Here is a 22,555-nt window from a genome sequence, read left to right as displayed (position 1 = left end):
AAATATTTGTAGGATGGTTGTCTTCTATTCCACGACTCATAAGAGCTCTTATCTATTTTCTTTCAGAACACCTTATTTAAAAGGTAATTAGGTGTTAACACAGCTCTCCCCCCCACATGGACTCTGGCAATCCAAAGTTCAATAGAAGATCATTCATCATCTTCTTTAGAGTTCGATTCTTTCACTCAGTTACTCCATTTTGCTGAGGAGTATAAGGAGCTATTGTTTCTTGTTTGATTTCATGTTCAGCACACAACTCAACAAACGGTGAAACATTTTCACTTTCACGATCACTTCGAACCACCTTAATTTTCTTATTAAGTTAGTTTTTAGCCTCATTTCTTATAGAGGCTGAATTTCCTTATAACTTCATCTTTACTTTTAAGAAGATACACATAATAGTATTTTATGTTATCATCTATAAAAGTGATGAAATATTTATTCTCACCACGTGTCGGTGTACCTTTTAGGTCGCACATATCGGTGTGAATTAGGTCGAGTAGTTCGTTGCTTCTTTCAATATGTTGAAAGGATGATCTTGTCATTTTCACTTCAACATAAATCTCACACTTATGTTTTAGGTCAAGGTGGAATGTAGGTATACTTTGTATATTTATTAATCAACGCAACACATCGCAGTTAACATGTCCTAGTCTACTATGTCACAAACATGAAGACTCAAGCATATAAGTAGAAGAGCTTTCATTTTTATTTATCTTAGGCCTAATGGTCATTACATTGAGCTTGAATAGTCCATCAGATATATAACTTCTTCCTACAAACATTCCATTCTTAGACAGTACAACTCTGTCTGACTCAAAAACAATACGAAAGTCATGCTTACTTAACAATGATCCGGATACTAGATTCTTCCGAATCTCCGGAATATACAACACATACTTCAAAGTGAGGTCCTTGCCCGAGGTCATTTTCAGCACCACTTTCCCTTGGCCTATGATGTCTGAGATTGCTGAATTCCTTATGAATAGCTTGTCTTTAGTGACTTCTTCGAAGTTGTCGAGCAGCTCCTTATTGCAGCACACATGTCTGGTGGCTCCAGTATCGATCCACCATTATCGAGGGTTCGAACCGACCAGGTTCAGTTCTGAGACCATTGCGCAGAGGGCATCCATTTCTAGTCCCTCATTCAAGTTGTCCTCTTATTTCTTCTTCAGCTTTCTGCACTCCGAAGATTTGTGACCCACTCTGTCACTGTTGAAGCACTTCCCAGAGAACTTCTTGTTGATGCCTCCTCTATGTCCCATCTTGGAAGACTTGGGGTTCTTCTGTTTCGTGTTTTGATCGTGCTCGACCACGTTGACTTTCATAGTGACCTGAGAGAACAGCTTTCTCTCTGAACTCTTGGTGTCTTCTTCAATGCGAAGTCTAACAATGAGTTCCACTACATTCATCTCCTTCTGCCTGTGCTTTAGGTAGTTCTTGAAGTCCTTCTAGCCAGGAGGCAACTTCTCAATAATAACAGCCACCTGGAAGGTTTCACTCAGAACCATCCCTTTTGAGTGGATCTCATGCAAGATCACCTGAAGCTCCTGGACTTGGTTGATCACCATCTTGGAGTCAACCATCTTGTAGTCCAAGAATCGGCCCACGATGAACTTCTTGGACCTTGCATCCTCCGTCTCGTACTTCTTGTCTAGGGACTCCCACAGCTCCTTAAATGTTCTCTTCATGCTATACATAGAGCGAGTCGGCAAGGCAATTGAGGTTGTAGTTTCAGCAAAGGAACTCAGAATGAGTTCATGCCTCCACTACACTGATGGTCTGTGCATCAGCATCCTCAGCATGCTTGGGAGGGTCCTCGGTCAAGAACCGAACTAGATTGAGCGTGGTCAAGTAGAAGAGCATTTTCTGCTGCCACCTCTTGAAGTTCAGTCCACTGAACTTCTCTAATTTTTCCCCGTGATCGATTGACACAATTCCAATCGGGGCGGATGAGACATTTATGTGTTGAGTCTGTTGCACCTCAACATTCTGTTCTATGGTCATCTCAACAGAATCAGCTCTATTTCAAGATTGTTGGAGAAACCATCTGCCGGAGATATACAAGAATTAGCTGAATTTAAATACTCGAATTAAATTCACTTATATGTTAAAATGATCTGAGCAAATAATCTCAGGCTATCAGCAGGGGATGATTTTTGTCAAATGTCGACCGTAGAGTGGCTGAGTGAGCAGCAAAGTCCGAGCGGCCTAATGTCCTAGACGGCTGACAGGTTGAGCAGTAGAGACTGTCAATCTCCAAGTCTCAGTGGATGAGTGGAGCAAAGTAGCCGAACGGACTAAAGGGTAGGCCGGACAAATAGCAGATTGACCAACCGGGAGGAGTGACTGATTGAGCAGATTGGACGAAGGCAGAATGGCCGAGCGGCCGTGCAGCCGAGCAGACAAAGAAGTCGAGCGAGTGTACTACGAGTCGGGCAAACAGAGGTCGAGTGATCAAAGAGATCGAGCGCATGAATGGCTGGCCAAGCGAGTTTACAGCCAGACAGGTGAGCAGTCGAGCGAACGAAGAGTGAGCGGTCGGACGAGCAGAGAAGTCGAACGGACGAAGAATTCATGGCAGGACAGGCAGAGAAGCCGAGCGGCTGAGTGAGAGACTGTCGACCAGGCGAGAAGAGAAAGGTCGATTGCTATCACAGGCGACCGAGTGAGCGAATGGCCGAACGGGCGAGCGTCCGACCGGGCAAATCGAGAAGAGCAGTTTGTGAACAGTGCCACCCGAGCGATAGAACGAGCTAAGCAAGCGGAGAATCTGATCAGAAGAATAGACCGAGGCCTGTAAGAGTCTTAATTTTCTTAAAACATATTCACCCACCTCCAATTATGCTTCGAGGTTACTCAAGTCGTCTATTTCCCAAGATACAACGGTTAACCATGATTCCCACCAAGCACTGATGGTCACGACGAACTGAGTGGTACTTGATTACTATCACGAGCACTTAGCCAAGTAGGAGTTTGCACTATAGAGGAAGAGGGAACGTAGGTGAAGAGCTTCTACTGCTTTTCTATGTTGTTCCACTTACACAAATTTTGTCCTGACTGGTCCGACATTCAACGTGTGCAGATCGTGCCCGCACACGAATCAACATGATTCAGTACAATCCAATCTTTAAATTTACACCCCCTATGCACCCACACATGAGAAAGAACTTCTATCTATGCATTTGCTTACATCATTAATGCATGTGAAATCAATATAAACTAACCAATAAAACTTGAAACTTCCAATGTGATATTAAAATCTCATTCACAATAAAACATCTTTTCTCTTCTCCATTCATATCACTTATATCCAACACAGGGAACTACTAATAATATCTATCGAGAGCAAAATTTTGCCTTAATATATGCTCAAACATGTCGAGATAACAGCTAGCAATTGATATCATTAAGAATTCACTGTTAGTTCAGTATAACTTGTGACAAATACAAGGTTTACAGTGTATCTTAAACCTTGTTTAGTTGATCATTTTCCTGTTTCTTCCAAATTTAAAGTTTGGAGAACACAACTTTGCTCCCAAGCAGCCACCCTACCGACATTTCATCTATCATCTCCACGATCACTTTGCATCGATGAAATCATTTGCCCTTGAATTGGCAATACTGAGTACGACGTGACTCCTCCCAGTCATTGTTACCTTTGTTCATGGGACAAGTACTCCCTTAGATTCTTGTTTTCCTTTTTCAGATTTTTTTGACAGTTATTTCCTTCTTGAATTGAGGCGTTGTTGATAATCCAAACGGCACGAACAAATTACTTTCAGCCTTGAAGGAGCACGGTTGTAGTTCTCCAGTCCACATAAACAGCTGGTTTCCTTTCCATGTTCACTTTGGTGAAGTGACCATGGAGCACGGGAGTGCTTCCTTCGCCTCAATTGGCACGAGTTTATGCAATTTGGCATTTGAGTCAACTAGCCTCTGGAATTGAGTTGATTCGACAGTTTGGGCCTGTAAAAAGTTTATTTCAAAATGTAAGAGTTTTTAATACTATTAAAGAGACTCTTAGATGAAAATAAATGTAAATGCTTACCAGAGAATTATCCAAACTTGGACTACCAGGCTTGTTCCTCTTCTCTTGCATTGCTTTTTGGCGATTCTCATAAAAGCCGAAGTCATCCAATATGGATGTTTTAGCACAATAACTCTTGAAAATGTTTAACATTTCAGTACCTTGTGGAAACTTGATCTGAAATATTTAATGAGTAATTAGAATCAAATCCAGTAACATATAGAATACAGTTGCAGTGCTTAGAAGGCATCTTAACATGTCATTTTAAGATCATTGAAAGTTCATGATGAAGTAAAAACTAATGAAGGATGTAATAATAACTTCAACCAAATATTTGGTCAATGGTCACAAGACTCAATATGATGATACTTAAAAAATATATTTTGACAACACAATCATCAAGATAAATTATATGAAACAATACAACATGAAGCCCAAATCCTTCTAACAGGTAGAGAAGCATCAACATATTGACAGATGAAACTGTAAAGAGGAATACCTCTTGTGTATCCCTGCTGTTTGTGACAGGCTTGTTCTCATTATTCTCCAAAATTATATGACGAAGTTGTGGATTTGGAACATCTTTAATTATATGCCACTTAACCGGGAAAAAGCCATTCCATTTGTCCTGTTGCCAAAAGTCCATATTTTTACTGAAATCAACTCGGCCTGTCATTTCCGCAACACCACAGAACTGACCACTAGCATTAACCTAAAGAACAAAATATCCAGAGGATTAAGCAAAAAAAAACTTCATAGCCAAGTTACACTTTTAGTAACTAAAATGTACGTCTCATGATTGAAAACCACTTAGGAGATAGCAATACTGAAATCAAGGATCATTTTTCGCAAACATATTGTTAGACCAACCTTTAGAAAAGAGAAGTTAGGTCTACTTACAGAAAAGAAGAGAAACACAGGACACTTTCCACCCTTTTCCACATTCTTTTCTTGTGCAGCTTGGAAGGCATTGTCTAGCCTTTTGTTCCCATTTGGAGTGCTTGCCCAGACATTGTATTTTATACTTTTATGAACATCATCTTCGCTGTATGATTTTATTACAAAGAACAAAGCTTTCTCATACTCAGTGATAAAATCAGGAGAATTGTATTCATTGCTGTTAGTAAGAGCAATCGATCCACTGTTATTATCATTCTTCTCGATATTAAGAATTTCTTGAAGATTATTGCCAGAGTGGGAGGTAGTTTTGCCGCTATTTGTTCTAGGACCACGGTTTTGCTCATTCAGCAAGTCAAGATCAGCAAGGCTATTTAGCTTATTTCTGGCTTTCAGCTTCTCCTCATCAACCAAGCTATAATTCTTTTCTTTCACAGGAATTGCACTGTTTGGATAAAGCAATGCGCCCTTCGTTTGGTTAGCATATGAACTGAATTTATTTACAGGAACAAAACCTTTTGATAGAGCAGCAGCAGGTGCCTGGAAACATTTAAATCAATGTAATCATTTAATAACGCGCTAACAAAGAATCTCAAGTACAAGTGACTAAAAAGTAAGTCCAATAAAGTGGAAGCATGCATGTTAAACAGAAATTTACCTTCTTCACAGATTTCTGTGTTTGGTTTTGAGTTGATACAGAATATGACAAATCAGATGCTAGCGAAGCCACTTTTGAAGTTGTTGATGTTTTGGCAGGAGGAAAGTTATAACCATGGGATGAATGATTCCGTTTATAATGTGGATTTGTTGGATCCAAAGTAAATGTACTCCCTTGAATCTCATCTTGGAAGAAAAAATATGGATCCCATTGGTATGCAGGAATCAGCTCAGGTCCATAAGCAATTGGATGGGGAAAAATTCCTGGAGAAACAGCTGTTTGAGGAGATACTGGACTTGGATAATATGAGCCTTGCCCCCAAAACTGTCCATCAACACCATATGGTCCAGGTGAGAATGAACCATAGTTGCTATATCCAGTTTGAAATCCTGGGAAATAGTATACCATTGATCCATTATCAGCTTGAATGGTCTGAAACAAGGACGTAGAAAAATTGGTTAAAACAAACATCTTAACAAATCAATCAAACCATCCATATGAAGTAGAAAATTTTACGATAATACAGTGTGCTGTCTACAAGCTTCAAAACTAGGAAAGAGTGATAATTTTCTGTAATTTTTGCCCTTTTAAACTCTTCCTAGTGTACCATAGTTAAATTAATATTAGACGCTCCAGTCTGCGGAGCAGAATTCAGAAATCAGAAATACCGTTGAATGCTGGGTGTGTAAGGTTACTTCCAGAAAATAAACCAAAAAGGTCAGCATATGAAAGCAAAGTAATCAATAGTAACCAGTTTAAGCTAATGTGGATGTGTTCAAAGTTCAGTTGAAACAATTTAGTTAAAGGTTAGATGCTTAGAGAAAGATCCAAGCAAACCTTACAACTAAACAACCTTACCATGTCTGATACATGATGCAATGACATGATCTCACATACTCGATAACAGAAATTGATTCACATGTAACCAAACTCAACTAGTAAGGAACAATGACTAATTGTCAAAACAATTATTGCTGCATATCCAAATGAAACCTATTCTAACCATCCATGGAGTTTTTCATGACCAATTACAGCTGGTGCAAAAGCCTGTAGACTGTGAATATCAATGCTTTCTAATCTAGCAATCTAATAAGTAACTAGAAACCCTTTTACCCTTCTTTTCAAAATGCTATTTCAACAGCTCCTAATAGAAATCTTGGAGGCCATAGAAAAAGGAATATTACCACAAAAAAAACTACTGTACCACTGTGACAAAGATGTATGCGAAATATAAATGCAAGTATAAGCTTAGAAGAAACATCAAACAATTTTAGGGGCTGAAAAATGAATAGAATTACTTACAGGATACTCTGCTTGAACATTATCTGTTCCATGGTTGCAACATGAATTATCCCAATCCCCCATGGCACCATGAGACCCTATTTAAATCTTAATATGAGATGAAAATCCATAAAAATAAAAAAATAAAAAAAAAATTGTGCGATTCAATTAACTTGGAAAGCTTTAAGGACAAACCTGGATAATAATAACCATAGTAATACATGCCCTGATCATCGACGGATACATCTTGATAAACCTCGCTTTCCTTGATACTGCTTGTTGCATCTCCCGTTGAGATGTAGGATGTTGCATCAGACAAGCTTGAAGCTTTTGGTCCGGACTAAAAAGATAACTTGTCAAAAGTCAAAATTAGGTTCTGAAAACAAATAAGGCAAAATCGAAATAAAAAAATGTTGATTTCAAAGAGCAAGCAATAGTATGATGCAGATTACCATGGTCATACTGCTGGCTTTTGACGTAGGGTCGATCTTCAATGTCTTAATCGCTTCATCAATGGCTAGATAGCAAAAGGTCAAGGCCCACAAATAACAAACACCAGAAAATAAAACATCAATTCCCCAATATATCAAGTGATTCAAGAAGCCATGGATACCGATTTATTATGCGAGTAGAAAATCGTACTACCAAGTAAAAAAAATCCTAACTTTACACCTTGACACAGCTAGATCAAAAATGTCACAAAGGTTTAGCAGAATTTGATATTCGACAAATCCAAATCATAAAGATTACAAAATTTAAAAAAGAAAAACAACAAATACAGATAGATCCGTCACGTTACTTGCGTCTAAAGACACGATTATTTTTCTTTATCCTTTCCTTAAGGGCAAGGAAAGGGCAGCCAACCATTAAGCATCAGCCATTAGACCTTATAAGATCTAATAAGATGGAATAAAGGCAAGGGAGGCGGATCTATCGAGCAAACGAAAGCCTCCACAAAATACAACGAAAAATAACCAAACGCAAATCAGATCTGAGAAGAAAAACAAACAACTGCGTATGACAAAGCGCAAAGATCAGGATACACTTCTCCGGCCTCGCCTTGGCATCCATGAGGTCACACCACAAATCTCCGCAAAAGAATCCGGCGCCTCTTTTTTCCTCCAGCTCGACGGCCTCACCACGACAAAGGGGGCTGCTCGCCGCCTGGACCCGGTGGCCGTTTCCGACCGGCGGACTCGGCGGGCAAATGGACAGCTCCGGTGCGGCCACGATCTAGCGGTCGACGAGGCTCGGCGCGGGGCGGCAGCAGGGAGGAGCTCTTCTCGTCCGTCGGATGAGGGCGCAGCGGGGGTCGGAGACGGTTTAAAACTCAAGAGGGCTGCCGTTGCCGTGCCTCGTAGAAACCGTTTAGTTAAGAGGTCCAGCGAACCGTTCCGAGTAAGCGTGTCAAAAGTGCCACGTTGGCCGTACGGCATCCATTCGTTCCGGATAAGCTAAGCTGTCTCCTCGGCACGACGACAGACTCATCATACATGATTTCCTTTATGATGTGGATGACGGCCAATCCATCATGTCATCCTGATGAATAGTCCCTCCTTCTTTGCTAAGTAACTTAATCGATATTATTTAATTTTAATTAAAACTATTTTAAAATATCAAAATAATTATAAAAAATATAAATTATTTTATATGAAAAATTCTCAAATAATATTACAGAATTCTTTTATAATAATAAAAAATAGAAAATTATATCAATGCATGATCATATACCATCATGGCATTCATATACCATTCATGATGTACCATCCTCATGCCAGTTTCATTTTAACCCAGAATTTTTATCTGTTTTTTAAAATGCATCCTATAACTTATATTATTACTTTTAAAAATAGGAAGTAAAGTATTGACCTATCACCTTTTTTCCTTATTTTTAATTATTTGACAAATAATGGCCAGACAAGGCAAACACAACTCCAATTAGGCATCAAATAAAATATGGAATTTAGAATATTAAATTACAAGGTGCCAAGTGGCGTAGCAATAATTTCAAAAACAAATAAATGATAAATAAATAAAAAATTAATGAGTTACAAATGGATACAATTTTGTTTGCTTAATGGGGAAGGCACGGAAGGGGGCGACCATCACATCAGAGAGGTGATGGATGACGTGGAAGCACGTCGTCCGTCGGAAGGTTGTGGGCCCAACAGATTTGCGGTGATAGACGTGTCGGTGTGCGAGTAGTTTGTGGAGGGCTAAACATTCGGGGTACCAGTTGGAGATACGTCTCCTTCTTCATAAAATATTTTTTAAATTATATATATTTTAAAAATATTAACTTGATTTATTAATGATAAGTCCACTTTGAGGTACAGTGACCGTCTGATGGGAGTCCGTGCACGAACCGGCGAAACATGATCTATTTTACATAATTGAATCTTATATTTTTTTTAAAAAATTGAGGTATATATTTTTATGATTTATATAATTAGCTCTGTCCTATAAATTTTTTTTATAGTATCGTATAATTCCATAAAGCGTAAAAAGTCACGGGGATTATCTAACACTTAGGAAATATTGTGTGACAACTGAACTCTCATTGTTTTAAAACTCAACTTTTCACTTAGGATATTTATATTGATTTGAACATTAATATATATTATTTAAAAAAATATATAAAACCTACATCTCATATATTCATTATATTAACATGTCTTCTTCATTAACACATACCATATTTATTTTAACATTATTTATGAATCACTATTCACTTATTATTTATGAGTTCCATTGGCTAAACTGATTCACACATGGTTCGAATGATTTTTTTTTTTTTTTTATAATTTTACACATTAATTACGTTCAAAGAATTAAACGATGACATGTGTAGGAATATTATAATACTTATCTATATTAATTATAATACCATTTAGTCACTTATATATTAACATCAATATCAACACCCAGATGTAAATTTATCTTATATTATAAGAATATTTTTAATGAGATGTTAAATGAATATTATAATGTCCATTTAACATTCTCTTTCTATTATGAGTAGACATTATAATGTCCGCTCACAAGAGAGAGGAGAGAGAATATTCAAAGGTCTCTCTTAATTTTTTAATATTTTTTTTTCTTTTTTAAATTATAAATTTTTTAATATTATTTAAAAAACTAATAAAATGATGAATAGGTGGATGGTGGGGTCCATAAATTATGAATATTAATGTTAAAAGAGATGTGAACGAAAAAGATATGTTGTTATAATTAATACATGATATTTTTTGATGAGATGATGAATATTATAATAAATTAGTATTGCAGATGCTCTAAAAAATTATTTTACTATCTAACCTCGTGACTATCGGTCACAGAGATAATTGCGCCACTTTCCTTTTATAGATATAACTAAAATTATTTTTAAATTATAAACATTTAATAATTATTTAGATAGTCGTATAATTTTAGATGGATCAAAATACCAAAAAAGGCAACTAACCTTTTTTTTCAACAAAAGATGGACACTTTGATATTTTTTTTCACAATATGAAAAAAATCTAAATATATGTCGAAGCGGCATATTTATAGAAAAAGTAAAATAAAATTAAAAGATAATTTTACTCAATGTCGAAAATGATTCGAGCATCACCCATTTAAGTCTTTTAAATATTTAAATTACACATTTTATTTTTCAAAATACATACTAATTTTCTAAAATACCCCTTCCGTCCAACTGTGAAAAAAATATAATCTTAGTCCTCAATGTAGTCAATTGTGACAAAAGATGAATATGTTCGTCTTAACGTCCCCGTCAATCCGTCTAGGACCAATACGGAGGAGGTAAATCACGGACGATTACTAACCTTTGGAATAATGACTAACACATAAGGAAGATATTTATTTCGATTTTATCGAAATTCGAACCCCAAATCTTACTGTGACAAATTGTTATCTAAAGTTGTTATCTAAAGAAGATTTACATAGTTTAATTTTTGATAAGTACAAATATTTTTTTATGATTATCTCGTACCTCCTAGCTAAGAAGATCGCTCGGCTAATTAGACCGAATAACTATTATGATTTACTCTTTTCAAAATATATAAGACCGTCCTAGAGGGTTACTAAGGTCTTACTGACGACTTCACCTCTAACAACCGCAGTGAAAAAAATCAATCTTCACAATCATTGTTTCACAATCGTCTATTCACATCCAACTCAGTTCCCTATCTACAATTTCAAAGTCAATTCAAACACTTGATTATAATTTTATGGCCGCTTAATTGCAGACTAGATTTGTTGATCAATTTTTTATGGATTAGAAGATGACTCATAATTCAATTGTGATTAGATCGTGATCGTAATCCGACTGTAATTAGTGACAATCCTCCTTGAATTCACCTTTCCATTTAAGTTGTAGTTTGGATCAGGACAGACGAGCAGAGACTACTCAAAGGTCACCCTCCGCTCGACAACCCGACCATCCACCCACTGTGGTGGCCTCTAGACACAGAGCCAATTCCAATAGACTTATTAAATGTTCCCATTGGCATGCATCCAACAGGAATTGAACCTACGAATTTACAAATTATGAGTTGGGCGCTTTAACCATTCAGCCATGGATGTTTAACTTAACACATCATATATTGTAAATAAACAAATTCTAATTGGGATGCTTAACTTAACACATGATATATTGTAAATAAATAAATTCCAGTTCAAATACAATCTTAGCCGGAGGAGGTCTAAATATGACCTCTTCTGTTTATCTAATCCAAAATATAATCTAAGTGGAAAGATGAATCTAAAAAGATGACAATCAATTACGATAGGATTGAATTATGATCACAATCTAATCGTAATTGAATTGAATTGTAGATCATCCCTGGTCCATACAAAATGGATCAAAGGATCCTTCCCGCTTAATTGATCAATCGTCTGGTCACGGAATCACGACAAGAAAAATTATTTTAATTCTTTAATTTCGTATGTAAATTTAAAATAATAAAAAATTGGATATATAGAATTATTTAAGTAATATTTTTTTTAAAAAAAAATACTATTAAAATCTAGATGACTAATTTAACTTAAGGTAGTTGATTACTTTTATTGTATATTAACTTACTATATAACATTATATTTTTAGTGCAAGATAATTACCGCTAAATTATATTTGTTTTTGTTTTCAAATTGTAAAGAAACGTTCTATTTTTATCAAAATGACATTCTATCTCCTATAAAATGATACAACTATTCTTCAGTACTTTTTCTCATTATTATTACACTTATATCTCCGATTTAAATCCTAAATTGATTAGATGCGTTGTAACAACTATAAAATCGTAGCTGCAGCACATATTGTAGTAGCTACTATTTAAGAGCTTCTATAATATTTTTAAGCTTAAGATTGAGTCGTTACGAGATACATCTGATAACAAATATAGATCTTTAAATGAATTTTGATTTAATATATTATGCATCTCGTGGTTGAATCAGAATCAAAAAGTTAGGATTTTTTAAAGTTTACCTAACATTAATATTGTAACAATTCAATTGTAACAACTATTAAATCGTAATTGCTACCAAATAGCTAAAGATTTGTAATTATTTCAGTACGCCTCTAATTCATGATTTAAACAGGAAATATAGACTAAGAGATAATAATAGAAATAGTATAGTAAAATATGAGGTGTGATGTGCTTTTATTAAAAAAAAATATATGAAGCATCATCTTGATGATTCAGAAAATAAGGTGCCCTCTTGATTTTTACATGAGATTAAATCTAATTAATTTAAAGTAAATAACTTAAACATATTTGAATACTTCTATATAGCTATTTTGTAAGTATGGGTGAATTATACCCATATTAAATTATTTTTTAGTAAAATTTTAAAAATAATATAAATGTATTTTGGTTGTTCTTCATCATCGTGCTACCATGCTCAATCAATACCTCTAAATCTCATGAAACAAAAACAACTTATGAAGATCAATATTTATAAATATCTTTTATGCCAGTTTTTTCTTTTCTTTTCCCCTCATTTCTTCCATCCAAGAACGCTAACTTGATGAGGTGGTCCATCAATAAAAAGGAAGAGTCTCCTCCTATGGATATTGCCCTAATGCTAAGTCATTGCTTGAAAGGAAAGAAAGAAACATACTTTTATTATCCATAAAAGAGCTTACCCTACTTGATGCCTCCTTTATATATACAAGTATCTGATGCCTTAGCCATGTTGTAGACAACTAAGGCCAATAATTTAAAAAAATAATGATGGAATCTTCTCTTATTGTATATAAAATGTCATGATAGTAAAAGATAAAATTCGTCATCTCAACAGTCCCACAACTATCTATGAGTAGGTAAATTGTGCATGTGAAATATCATGCACAAAGTTATCGAGGTAGATACAATCATATGCATCAAGAAGCCATTCATAAGTTACTAACCAAAGTCGAGTCACATTAAGTTGTTTATGGGCCAAAGACATCATGACTTAGGTTGTGCTCCAAAGACAATTTTGGAATAACATGACAACCAAAGGTGTCTAAGAAAGAAAGAAAAAGAAAGATGACAAATTTTCGGTGATCTGAAAGGTAACTATCGAAGGCACAACTTGCATATATCAGTCATTTACAATCTTTAATAGCCATAGACACACCGACTACAGTTTAGGTTTGTCCTAAAATACCAGCAGTACTAGCAGTCATTACACACCATGTACTAGCAGATAGTTTAAGGTAACATACGGCACACCATTTATGTTCACTTGGACCTCGCTAATTCTTCATCTTTACCAGCATGAGACGACTTATAATTATACTACACAAACTCGGCGCAAATGATCCCTCTTTCGGTAAATGCTGACACGAGCATTGGACAAAGCTTAGCGAGCATGATCTTAAACCCGGTGGAAGAGCTTTTGCAGCAGGTGCTGGTATCTTCTCCACATTCGTACGCATGCCCGACTTGAGAACCCTCCAAATATGCCTTGCAGGCATTGAGAATATGAGACGATCTGCGAGTGAAGTGTTCCTGCACGAGTGCTTCAAAATGCTGCATTTGCAATAACCCGGTAGGAGAGCATTGAAGGTGTCATTTAGGTGGACAGACAAAGGTAATATAACCAATTTGCAAATGCATAGTCAGATTACCTTAGGCGGCTTGCGTAAGATGTATAGCATAGACTTGCATGACTGTAGGAAAGCATTCTCGTTGTACGTAACAGAGTTCTTCTCACCCTCAACTCTTCCAATCTGTTCGTCGAATCCTGCCTCATTGAAGTAAGGCTTATCGTTGAGAACGAGTGCCTGGAGTGATAGCAGCACTTGAAGAACAGTGGAGTTCTCAGGATGCCAGACTTCACTACCACTTCCTATCCATGTCTTGAGGAGACTAAGACAAACCTTTCCTGATTCATACAAGTTCGGGTTTAGTCGAAGCCCCCCAGAGATGTAGTGTACAACCTAATAAATTCAGTAGAAGGGTGTGAAAATCAATATCAATATCGGTATTAGAAGATTCAAAAACTTAGATAATAGCCCATATCAGATTGGTTGAATTGACAATAACCAAATCAGTAATTTTTATATTTATTAACTCTCAATATTATTGAAGTGAAATATTTCTTTAGAATATTAGATAGTTTCATTTATTCTATTAGATCTAATAATGACAAATAAATATAAATATAGATTAATATAATTATGCTCAGATTAAAGTACTTCGGTATGTATGTTAATATCATATGCATGAATTCAAGCATATCCACAAAAGTTACTTGCCTAACCTGAACTGTAATTTGGATTTAACTTGCAGATTATTATCTCTTTAAATATGATGATTGACTTAAAACTAAGTAACAATCCTTTGCTTTCTAACTAAGGATTTATATACATTTATACGAAATAAGTTGTGCTAGTAAGATTAAAGAAAAGTTAAACAGAATACTCACTGGAGGTTCAAAAGGATAGTCAGAAGGAAGAAAAATATCAAAGAAGAATAGAGAATCATGGTAGGGGGTTCCAGGTGCGCCAATAATAGATGCCCTCAGAAGATCCATTCGCTCCTCGTAAACTCTAACATAGATCGAATCTGGTGCATACAACCCATCATTAGCAAACTAGAAGCAACATGTAGATGTGTGTGGCTGTCCAAGTGGTTTTAAAACTAATATGATTCACTTTCTGAACTTTAGTATCAAACTCACTGGGTAAACATAACTGTCATTAATGTTGTTCCGTTTATGCAGTAAAGTTCATGAAAAATGGAAAGTTGCAAAAGTTACTTCATTTAACAAAAAAACACAGGTATAGATACAGAAGGAATTATTCTTTTTTAAAAAACAGACGAGAACTAGCACAGTTTTAGTGAGAAAACATAATAAAATAGAGTTTGTGAAAGAAAAAAGGATGCTCTATAGTTCTTGATTGACTGAGTCTTAATTCTCTTCGAGTGAATGGAAAAACTGTAATGCAATGAATCTCATTGTTATGAAAAGGTTAAGAAAGAGAACGCACCTGGCAAATCAACTTTTAAGGCACACCATTCTTGTTGCACTCTCTTAAACCAACCTTTCTTGATCTGATAAGAGTGGCAAAAGAAAATAAAGCATAAAACTGTGTGCTTATTGACAGATGTATTAACTTTGCTAAGAAACTGTGCACAAACCTGAGACAGCATCAATTGATTGCCAGTGCCTGCCACAAAATGATGATCTGAGTGATCATTCACAATATCAAATTGTTTAAATTTTCTAGGCTCATCATTTGTGGGCACGAAAATCAGTCCTTCAGTTTGTTCGATCTCCTGTACTTGACATTTCAAATCACCGAGGCATATATCATCTGGTTCAGTCTGAAATTCTTCTGTCAAATTGTTATACTCGGAAGCATCCTTCTGTAAGGAACCAGAGTCTGAGAATCCAAAGATAAGGCAGATAAAGATTAAAAAAAAAAAAAGACTTAACTGAACTAGGCAGAGTCGAGACGAGGGATTTGAATAATCTAGTAGCAACATGTGTGAGGAAGCCAAAAGCCGTCCTCGGAGATAAAAGCGATGCAGCTTTCCAAATATCTTCCATGCAACTTCCATTAGTATCCTTCATAATTTCCTGGAAAACATAATTTTGATAATTAAATTCTTCCCTTCCTTGAAATATCTTGGCATGGCAAGGGAGGGCACATGAACAAACATGTTTATTAAAGAATGGGGTTTGGACCTGTTGTTTTATACTCCATGGTTGTTTCTCTTGATCATTCATTTCTTTGTCAGCATGTAAAGTGAAAGACTCCATGTCAGTTGACGATGTCGAAGTACGGTGAAGAAGTCTATCAAGTCCAAATATTTCAGAATATATAACCTGAAACCATAGTTCAAATTACTGATCCTGTTAGCAGAGATACATTGATGATAAGAAAACAAAATAAAAAAAAACAAAGAGAAAATAAAATTTTCTTTGCTTGTATAAACATGTAAGATAAGTCTCGCATAGGGATTCATTAGTGCAGGGGAGGGAAGGACAGAAGAGTCCAAGGGAGAGTCAGAGGAAGAAATTTCCTGAATCAGCATGGGTTAAAAGGTAAACATTATGGTGAGATATTGGAGGTAGAGATGAAACAAGGTAAGATTATCCTCAGACCCTATAAGGGAGTTTCTCAAATGAGCCCTACCTCTCACCGCCAAGTCCTTCAATCCATACAGGCACAAAGGAAATCAGACCAGATAGGCAGACAAAACAATTTGGGATTTTGCAGCAACATTGAATATGCTCAGAAGTATAAACCAAATCAAAGGAAAAATAAAAAATAAAGCTTAAAAATAATGTTGCTTAAAAACCAGAAATATAAAATGAAAGGAAAATCTTGGTAATGATTAAACAGATGTCACTTTTGATAGTCAGTCATACCTTGGAAATCACACCGTTGGCCCATTTAACTTCAATGCGTTCATCCATGAAACCAATAACATTTCCTATGCATGATAAATAACCTTCAACGTCTATATTATGAAATTCAACAATTGGCTTCTCAAGAATCTCTTTCTCATAGGATAATCTGTCCACAGCACCAACCAAATTGTTTCTTTCTTTCTGATCACTCATTTGTGCATCAAGCATATTTTCTTCCACTTGGTGAAAACTAGGATTTTGCTGGAGAACAACATCACCGATGGAAAAGGATAAATCAGGGTGCTCAATAAGTTCATAAGCACTCATAACCTCACCACTAACATCAACATTTTTGCTAAATTCTGAGAGTATCCATTTTACTTCCACAGTCTGCTCACTCGTGTCCACATTTTTCACAATTCCGAACCGTTGGGGTCTTTGGACATGAACATCTTCCAATGTTACCTTTTCCAGCACAAACTGTTCCGGCCAAAAATCATGATCACCAAGGTGGCTCACTGGAGACAGGGACTGAGGATCTACTCCAACTGATTTTTTGCCATTTTGCCACAGAATATCGACCTTGCTCTTGGTCTTGGCAATCACATACATTTGTGGACTTTCTATATCCAATTCTTTCTGCATCTTTGATAAGCAAATTGGAGAAGGTAGAGATTCTGGCTTTTCTGTAGCCATGAGCAGATTAACACAATGATCTTCTGGAAGTTTACACCAATCACCAAGTTGCCAATTAGCATGAGGAAAACATGATAACAAAGTAAGAGCCTTTGGATTTTGAATACGGCTAGGAGTTGCTGAACCTATGTCCTGACGCAGAACTGAAGCAATCCAACTAACATGCACTTCCCCTACCTCTACGTTGCTGACAATACCTTCATTGTGATTTGCTTTGAGTGAACCACACAACCACGATTTAGACTGGGACATTGGCTGAAGATTGGCGTTCACTCGCTGACCTGGATAGAATGGAAATGCTGAATCTTCAATGACTGGAGAAACAGGAGTTAAAACTTTTGAGTCTGTTATCACCATCTCATACTTAGTCCCATCATTCAACAGAATACTAACAGCATCATAAACTCTTTCAACCCGTCCAAGCCATGGCCCACAAACTACAAAGTCTCCATATGCAAAAGACCTCGGCCTAAGGAGTTTCTTGCTGTTTATATCTCTTATGAGAGCACCAGAATTTGTTTCCAAATCCACAACTAGATCAACATCTACAACCCGTCCTAACTGTCCTGAGGGATCAGTTACTGAGCAAACAATTTCACCAATTGTAAAGCCTCTCTCAAATGCAAGAAAGTCATCTATTTTTCCAATGCTCTCGTCTAGGCTAGACAAGATGCTTTGAGCATGTTCACCAAATACCAATTCACTGCAGTCCTGGTCCTCACTGTCACTTGTTTCAGTGTAGGCATCACTGTCTGAGTCAACAAAATCAATATCCATCTTCCAAGTACCTTCACAAAGCTAACAAGGCAGAAAGATAATTCTGAAATCAATAAAAGCTGACCATGGGGCCTTACCATCAGCAAGATTATATGCTTGAAAAATCTGTGATTTACAAGATCCTATGTTTTTCTTTTCCAAAAAATATAATAAAATAGTTATTTTTACATGCAGTAAGGGTGTCAAAAATGAACCTGACCCGACCCGATTCAAGTCGACCTGAAAAAAAATCAAGTTTGGATTGGGGATTTTCGGGTTCGGGTTGGAGGGCTTTCGGGTCCAGTTCGGGCTCGGATTGACCCCGGTTGACCCGAATTTAGAGTTTAGTAGATTTGTTGAGGTTAAATCAAATTTTATTTTGAAAATTAAGATGTATTTATATATATTAATATGATAATGATGGAGTATTGAAATAAAAGAATTATAGGAAAAATAACCACACGAAGAAAACATTTTGAATCGGACTATTCGGGTCGGATTCGGGTTTAGGGGTATTGGGTTGTATTTGGGTTCGGGTCAGTTTTAGGTTGGGATTTTTTTTTTTAAAAAAAAATTCTAACTTGACCCGAATCCTACCCAACCCATCCGAATTGGAGGGCATATCCATTGGTCCGCTTTTTTTTTGGACTAGAGGAGGACCACTTGCATGCATTGGTGGGGAGTCATGGCCCCCACCTATTTTCCAGGTGGAGCCATTACCCCCACCAATGCATACAAGTGGCTACTTCTCTGGTCCGCAAAAAGCGGACCAGAGGATCTGGGCTGTCCGAATTGACACCCCTACCATGCAAGATCATGTGCTTTTGAAATGCATATTATAGTATGCAAGAAAAGAATATGCGATGAGATAATAATCTGGAGGGACAAATATTATAAATAAATTGATTAAGTTGTCATCCTGTTAATCATCATATAGTAATAGAGAAATGAAAAGGGGAAAAGGAGTGTTGTATTACCTTCAATAAATTTTGTTTTAACTAAATAGATGATAAGGACAGCAAGTTGATCTGTTAAAGTTAATCCCTGATGTTCTGCAGTCCATTGCTACAGTAAAGACCTTATTTTCCATCCACATGAATAAGCTCCAGCACATGATGGTAAAGACCAAAAACCAAGATAAAGAAGCAGGAGCCTACAATATCTGATTCTGTAATTGCCAAAGGAGATTTGCCCCAAAGAGCTAATATTTTCTGCAATCTGCAAACAGAAACTTGCCTAACAGAGTTGATATTTACTGCAAACTGCCAAAGGAGATTTGCCCAACAGAGCTGTTAATTACTATAAGATGCTAAAGGGGATTTGCCCAACAGAGCTGTTAATTACTGTATGCCAAAGGAGATTTGCCCAGATAAGTTGATAGCTCTTTTCCCGACAAAGTGAAGTACCAAATTGCCAAAGGAGAATTGCCCAATAGAGCTGTTAATTACCGTATGCCAAAGGAGATTTGCCCAGATAAGCTGATAGTTCTTTTTCCTACAAAGTGAAGTACCAAATTGCCAAAGGAGAATTGCCCAAGGAAGAACACAACAAAACAAGCTGAGTACATCTTGACAAATATGATCTGACAAGAACAGCAGACATTTTATCCGTATCTTTTCTAGCAGAGGCGATCAGCAATGCTAATAGATATACCCAAAGTACATTTTACCCAGTGAAATCCTCATACCGTGGTGGTTAGTAGATGACACTTCAGAAATGCTAATATATACCCAAAGTACTTTTGACCAAACAATGCCATAGGAGATTTTTTTCCAAAGAAGGCAACACACTCAAAGTGTCTCAAACTGCCAAAAGAGAATACCCAAATAAAGATTTCACATTGCTGGCATCACTTAATGAGTCAAATATGCAAGAGCAACCTGAAAAAAAATAACCATGTTGTAGAATGTGTTATTAAACAGTTGATTGGAGAAATAACACTAAATTACTAATCTATTAACAGCTTCATAGTACACTGCTTTATGTATTAAAGGACTAAAAACTACTAGTAGAAGGGCGGCATTTGTTTCTGCAAGAAAAGAAGGTGCCTTCTTTTTCAGAAAAGAAAATAAATATTTTTAAGACGTGAGGAAAAAGAATAACAGACCAATGGCGAATCAACATAAGGATCAGGGCAAACGAAAATGCCGACAAAAGACACTATATCAGGAAGGCAAAAGAGAAAGAAAGCGCAATATGAAGAAAGCATTATTAATTCCAGAAAATGGACACGAATGGCGAGGAGATTCACTGAAGTAAGAACATAGTTGCTCAGATCTTTGCATTCAAGTACAACCAAAGTCCCCAGATCACGCCAACTCAAATGGATTACACAAGTTATTATACCAAAAATAAAACCTATTTGTGGTCCTGCACAACTCTTCAATCGATTTTTTTTTACTTTTCCAAAAGATTAGCTATTTTCTCTTAGAATTAAAACCCCAAAACCAATATACAGAAAACAAAACCGAAAGTGCTCGTATTCTTTAAAAAGGTCATACGATCCGATTGATTAAATGGTAAGAACAAGATCTCTAGTTTATTTGGCCCCAAAAACACCGTTGGTAAAACAATCGCGTAATAGGAAGCTGCCTCTTCCTCCACTTAAATCCAAAAAAAAGTCATATTTCTAAAGAATGAAATCGAACTAACAAACGTTCTCAATTCATTCACACAAACCATGTTCCCGATAAATATCTTCATTCAACCAAACAAACGAGTCTCGGAACCGTTCGCAGGCGCGTGGAGAGCTAGCACACGGCCAAAAAAAACACATTTTTACACACAAGATCGATAAAAGAAGCACAACCAATCATCCGAAAACCCCAAAACAATAAAAGAAAAAGGGGCATGAATTCATGAGCCAAAGAGATGCAAAGTCCGTGTGTAAGCTTTAGAGGCGTACCACTCGAACCTGCTCCGGCACGGAACACAAGAGAAGACGGCGGGAGAGTGAAAAGTAGGTCTTTTAGCAACGAAGCCCGACCCCTCTCCAAACCCCACCCATGGCGCCATCAGCAAAGCTGCCAACCATCACCCCAGAGACTAGAATTGCACCCAACCCTAACTTAGCATGCAAATGCCCCCCTTCTGGAACAAGATTCAAGATTCAAGGGCGGGTGCCTCCCCCGCTGCGATCTCCAACTGGCTTCTTCCCTGCTCGTCGTCGGAGCGATGTCTTCGTGGCACTCGAAGCGAAAGAAGGAGATTTCGATCCCTTCGCCTCTTCTTTTTATTTGCAGAGGTTGGTGAGTGTTTTTTGTTGATAAATTAAGAAATTTTATTTTTTTTTTAAAAAAAAAAATTACTAAACACCTAAAAAAACCTCTAAGAAAATATTTATTTTAAGAAAAAAAAAATTAAAAGAACGTTTAAATTATTAAAATCCTCAAAGATGACTCTTTATATAAAAAAAAAAATCAAAACGACACATTAATATTTTTTTAAAAAAATATTCTTATTTTAGTATTATTCTATCATCTACATAATAACAACTATTATAATTCATTAAAAGAAAACAATTTAACTTAATCAAAACATTATATTTCAATATATTTTTTTTTATCAATTTTATTAAAATTATTTGTGGCATTAATTTTAACTTTTTTAAAAAAATAAGGTGCTTTTGATAATTAAGGATGATAATAACCTGTCAAATAATAATAATAATAAAATTATAATAAAACTTTAAATTGTCTTCTTGCAAGCTACCTTTTCTCCACAAATAAAAAGGATAATGGAGCACTAACTTAAATTTGATTGTTAATGTTAAAGGTGCTAATAATGCACAAAACTATTAAAGAATAAGGAATGCTCTACTTTAATTGCCATTATCTTAGTGACATTCATCATAGCCCAATTTAATTAATAATTAATTAAATATATTAACTATAACATCTCTTAATCCTTAATTATGTTATGTTAATAGCCAATTGATTAGACGAACTTAGAGTGCAAAATAAAATCATCAAAAATTTGAATTGAAGTAAATGCTTAGAATATGTGGTAAAAAGATGATTTACTAATTTCAACGTCCCCGTCAACTCATTCCTAGGTCAATACGAAAAAGGTAAATTACGAGTGGTGGCTAAGGCATGGGAAAAAAGTTTTGATCCCAAAATCTCATGTGACAATATATCATGTCTCAACTACTACACTATCCTGAGATGACATAGTAAATACTTAGAATATGCACCAATTTGTGAGTGTCATTTGACTTCATGATTTATAAATACTCTTTAAACTCTTACAGGTGTGGTGCAGTAACTAAGAGAATTAGAATTTGAATCCCAATAAAAATGAATATTCAAGAGATTGACCTCTAAATATGTATAAACTGTACTTCAAATTTATTTGATAGGCGAATCAAGCGAGAAGGTAGTCTA

The 22,555-nt window shown here is 36.1% G+C and overlaps 2 protein-coding genes across 3 annotated transcripts; both read right to left on the bottom strand.

Annotated features, from left to right (window-relative positions):
• Positions 1-3,381: 3,381 nt before the first annotated feature.
• LOC122043258 (YTH domain-containing protein ECT4-like) lies at positions 3,382-8,189 on the bottom strand. 2 transcript variants are annotated; one of them, XM_042603803.1, is made up of 9 exons: positions 7,910-8,189; positions 7,319-7,383; positions 7,062-7,218; positions 6,888-6,964; positions 5,586-6,017; positions 4,931-5,467; positions 4,530-4,742; positions 4,052-4,207; positions 3,382-3,969 (listed from the first exon to the last, which is right to left on the bottom strand). In XM_042603803.1, the coding sequence occupies exons 3-9, from the start codon at positions 7,087-7,089 to the stop codon at positions 3,847-3,849; spliced, it is 1,566 nt and encodes a 521-aa protein (XP_042459737.1). In that variant the 5' UTR covers positions 7,090-7,218; positions 7,319-7,383; positions 7,910-8,189; the 3' UTR covers positions 3,382-3,846. The 2 variants fall into 2 exon arrangements, with proteins under 2 accessions (XP_042459737.1, XP_042459736.1); XM_042603802.1 differs by having other exon boundaries at positions 7,062-7,206.
• Positions 8,190-13,414: 5,225 nt separating this feature from the next.
• Positions 13,415-21,387, bottom strand: LOC122043257 (probable ubiquitin-conjugating enzyme E2 24). Its single transcript, XM_042603801.1, has 10 exons — positions 21,076-21,387; positions 19,148-20,050; positions 16,737-18,212; positions 16,050-16,190; positions 15,798-15,941; positions 15,500-15,727; positions 15,349-15,412; positions 14,784-14,923; positions 13,984-14,295; positions 13,415-13,885 (listed from the first exon to the last, which is right to left on the bottom strand). Exons 3-10 carry the CDS (start codon positions 18,189-18,191, stop codon positions 13,652-13,654), a joined length of 2,718 nt encoding a protein of 905 aa, XP_042459735.1. The 5' UTR covers positions 18,192-18,212; positions 19,148-20,050; positions 21,076-21,387; the 3' UTR covers positions 13,415-13,651.
• Positions 21,388-22,555: the final 1,168 nt, after the last annotated feature.

This window comes from Zingiber officinale, chromosome 2A (genome assembly GCF_018446385.1).
Source record: "Zingiber officinale cultivar Zhangliang chromosome 2A, Zo_v1.1, whole genome shotgun sequence".
Taxonomy (NCBI): domain Eukaryota; kingdom Viridiplantae; phylum Streptophyta; class Magnoliopsida; order Zingiberales; family Zingiberaceae; genus Zingiber; species Zingiber officinale.
Note: the sequence above shows the minus strand (reverse complement) of the source record. Positions and strands in the feature narration are given on the sequence as shown.

Coding starts and splice junctions, on each gene's coding strand:
- LOC122043258 (XM_042603802.1), bottom strand. CDS start 7,937: ATGGATGCCAAGGCGAGGCCGGAGAAGT. Junction 7,207..7,318: donor AAGCCAGCAGTATGACCATG/GTAATCTGCATC, acceptor TTATCTTTTTAG/TCCGGACCAAAAGCTTCAAG. Junction 3,970..4,051: donor CAAGTTTGGATAATTCTCTG/GTAAGCATTTAC, acceptor AACTTTTTACAG/GCCCAAACTGTCGAATCAAC.
- LOC122043257 (XM_042603801.1), bottom strand. CDS start 18,191: ATGGATATTGATTTTGTTGACTCAGACAGTGATGCCTACACTGAAACA. Junction 15,942..16,049: donor CATGGAGTATAAAACAACAG/GTCCAAACCCCA, acceptor TATGTTTTCCAG/GAAATTATGAAGGATACTAA. Junction 13,886..13,983: donor TCTTACGCAAGCCGCCTAAG/GTAATCTGACTA, acceptor TTGCAAATGCAG/CATTTTGAAGCACTCGTGCA.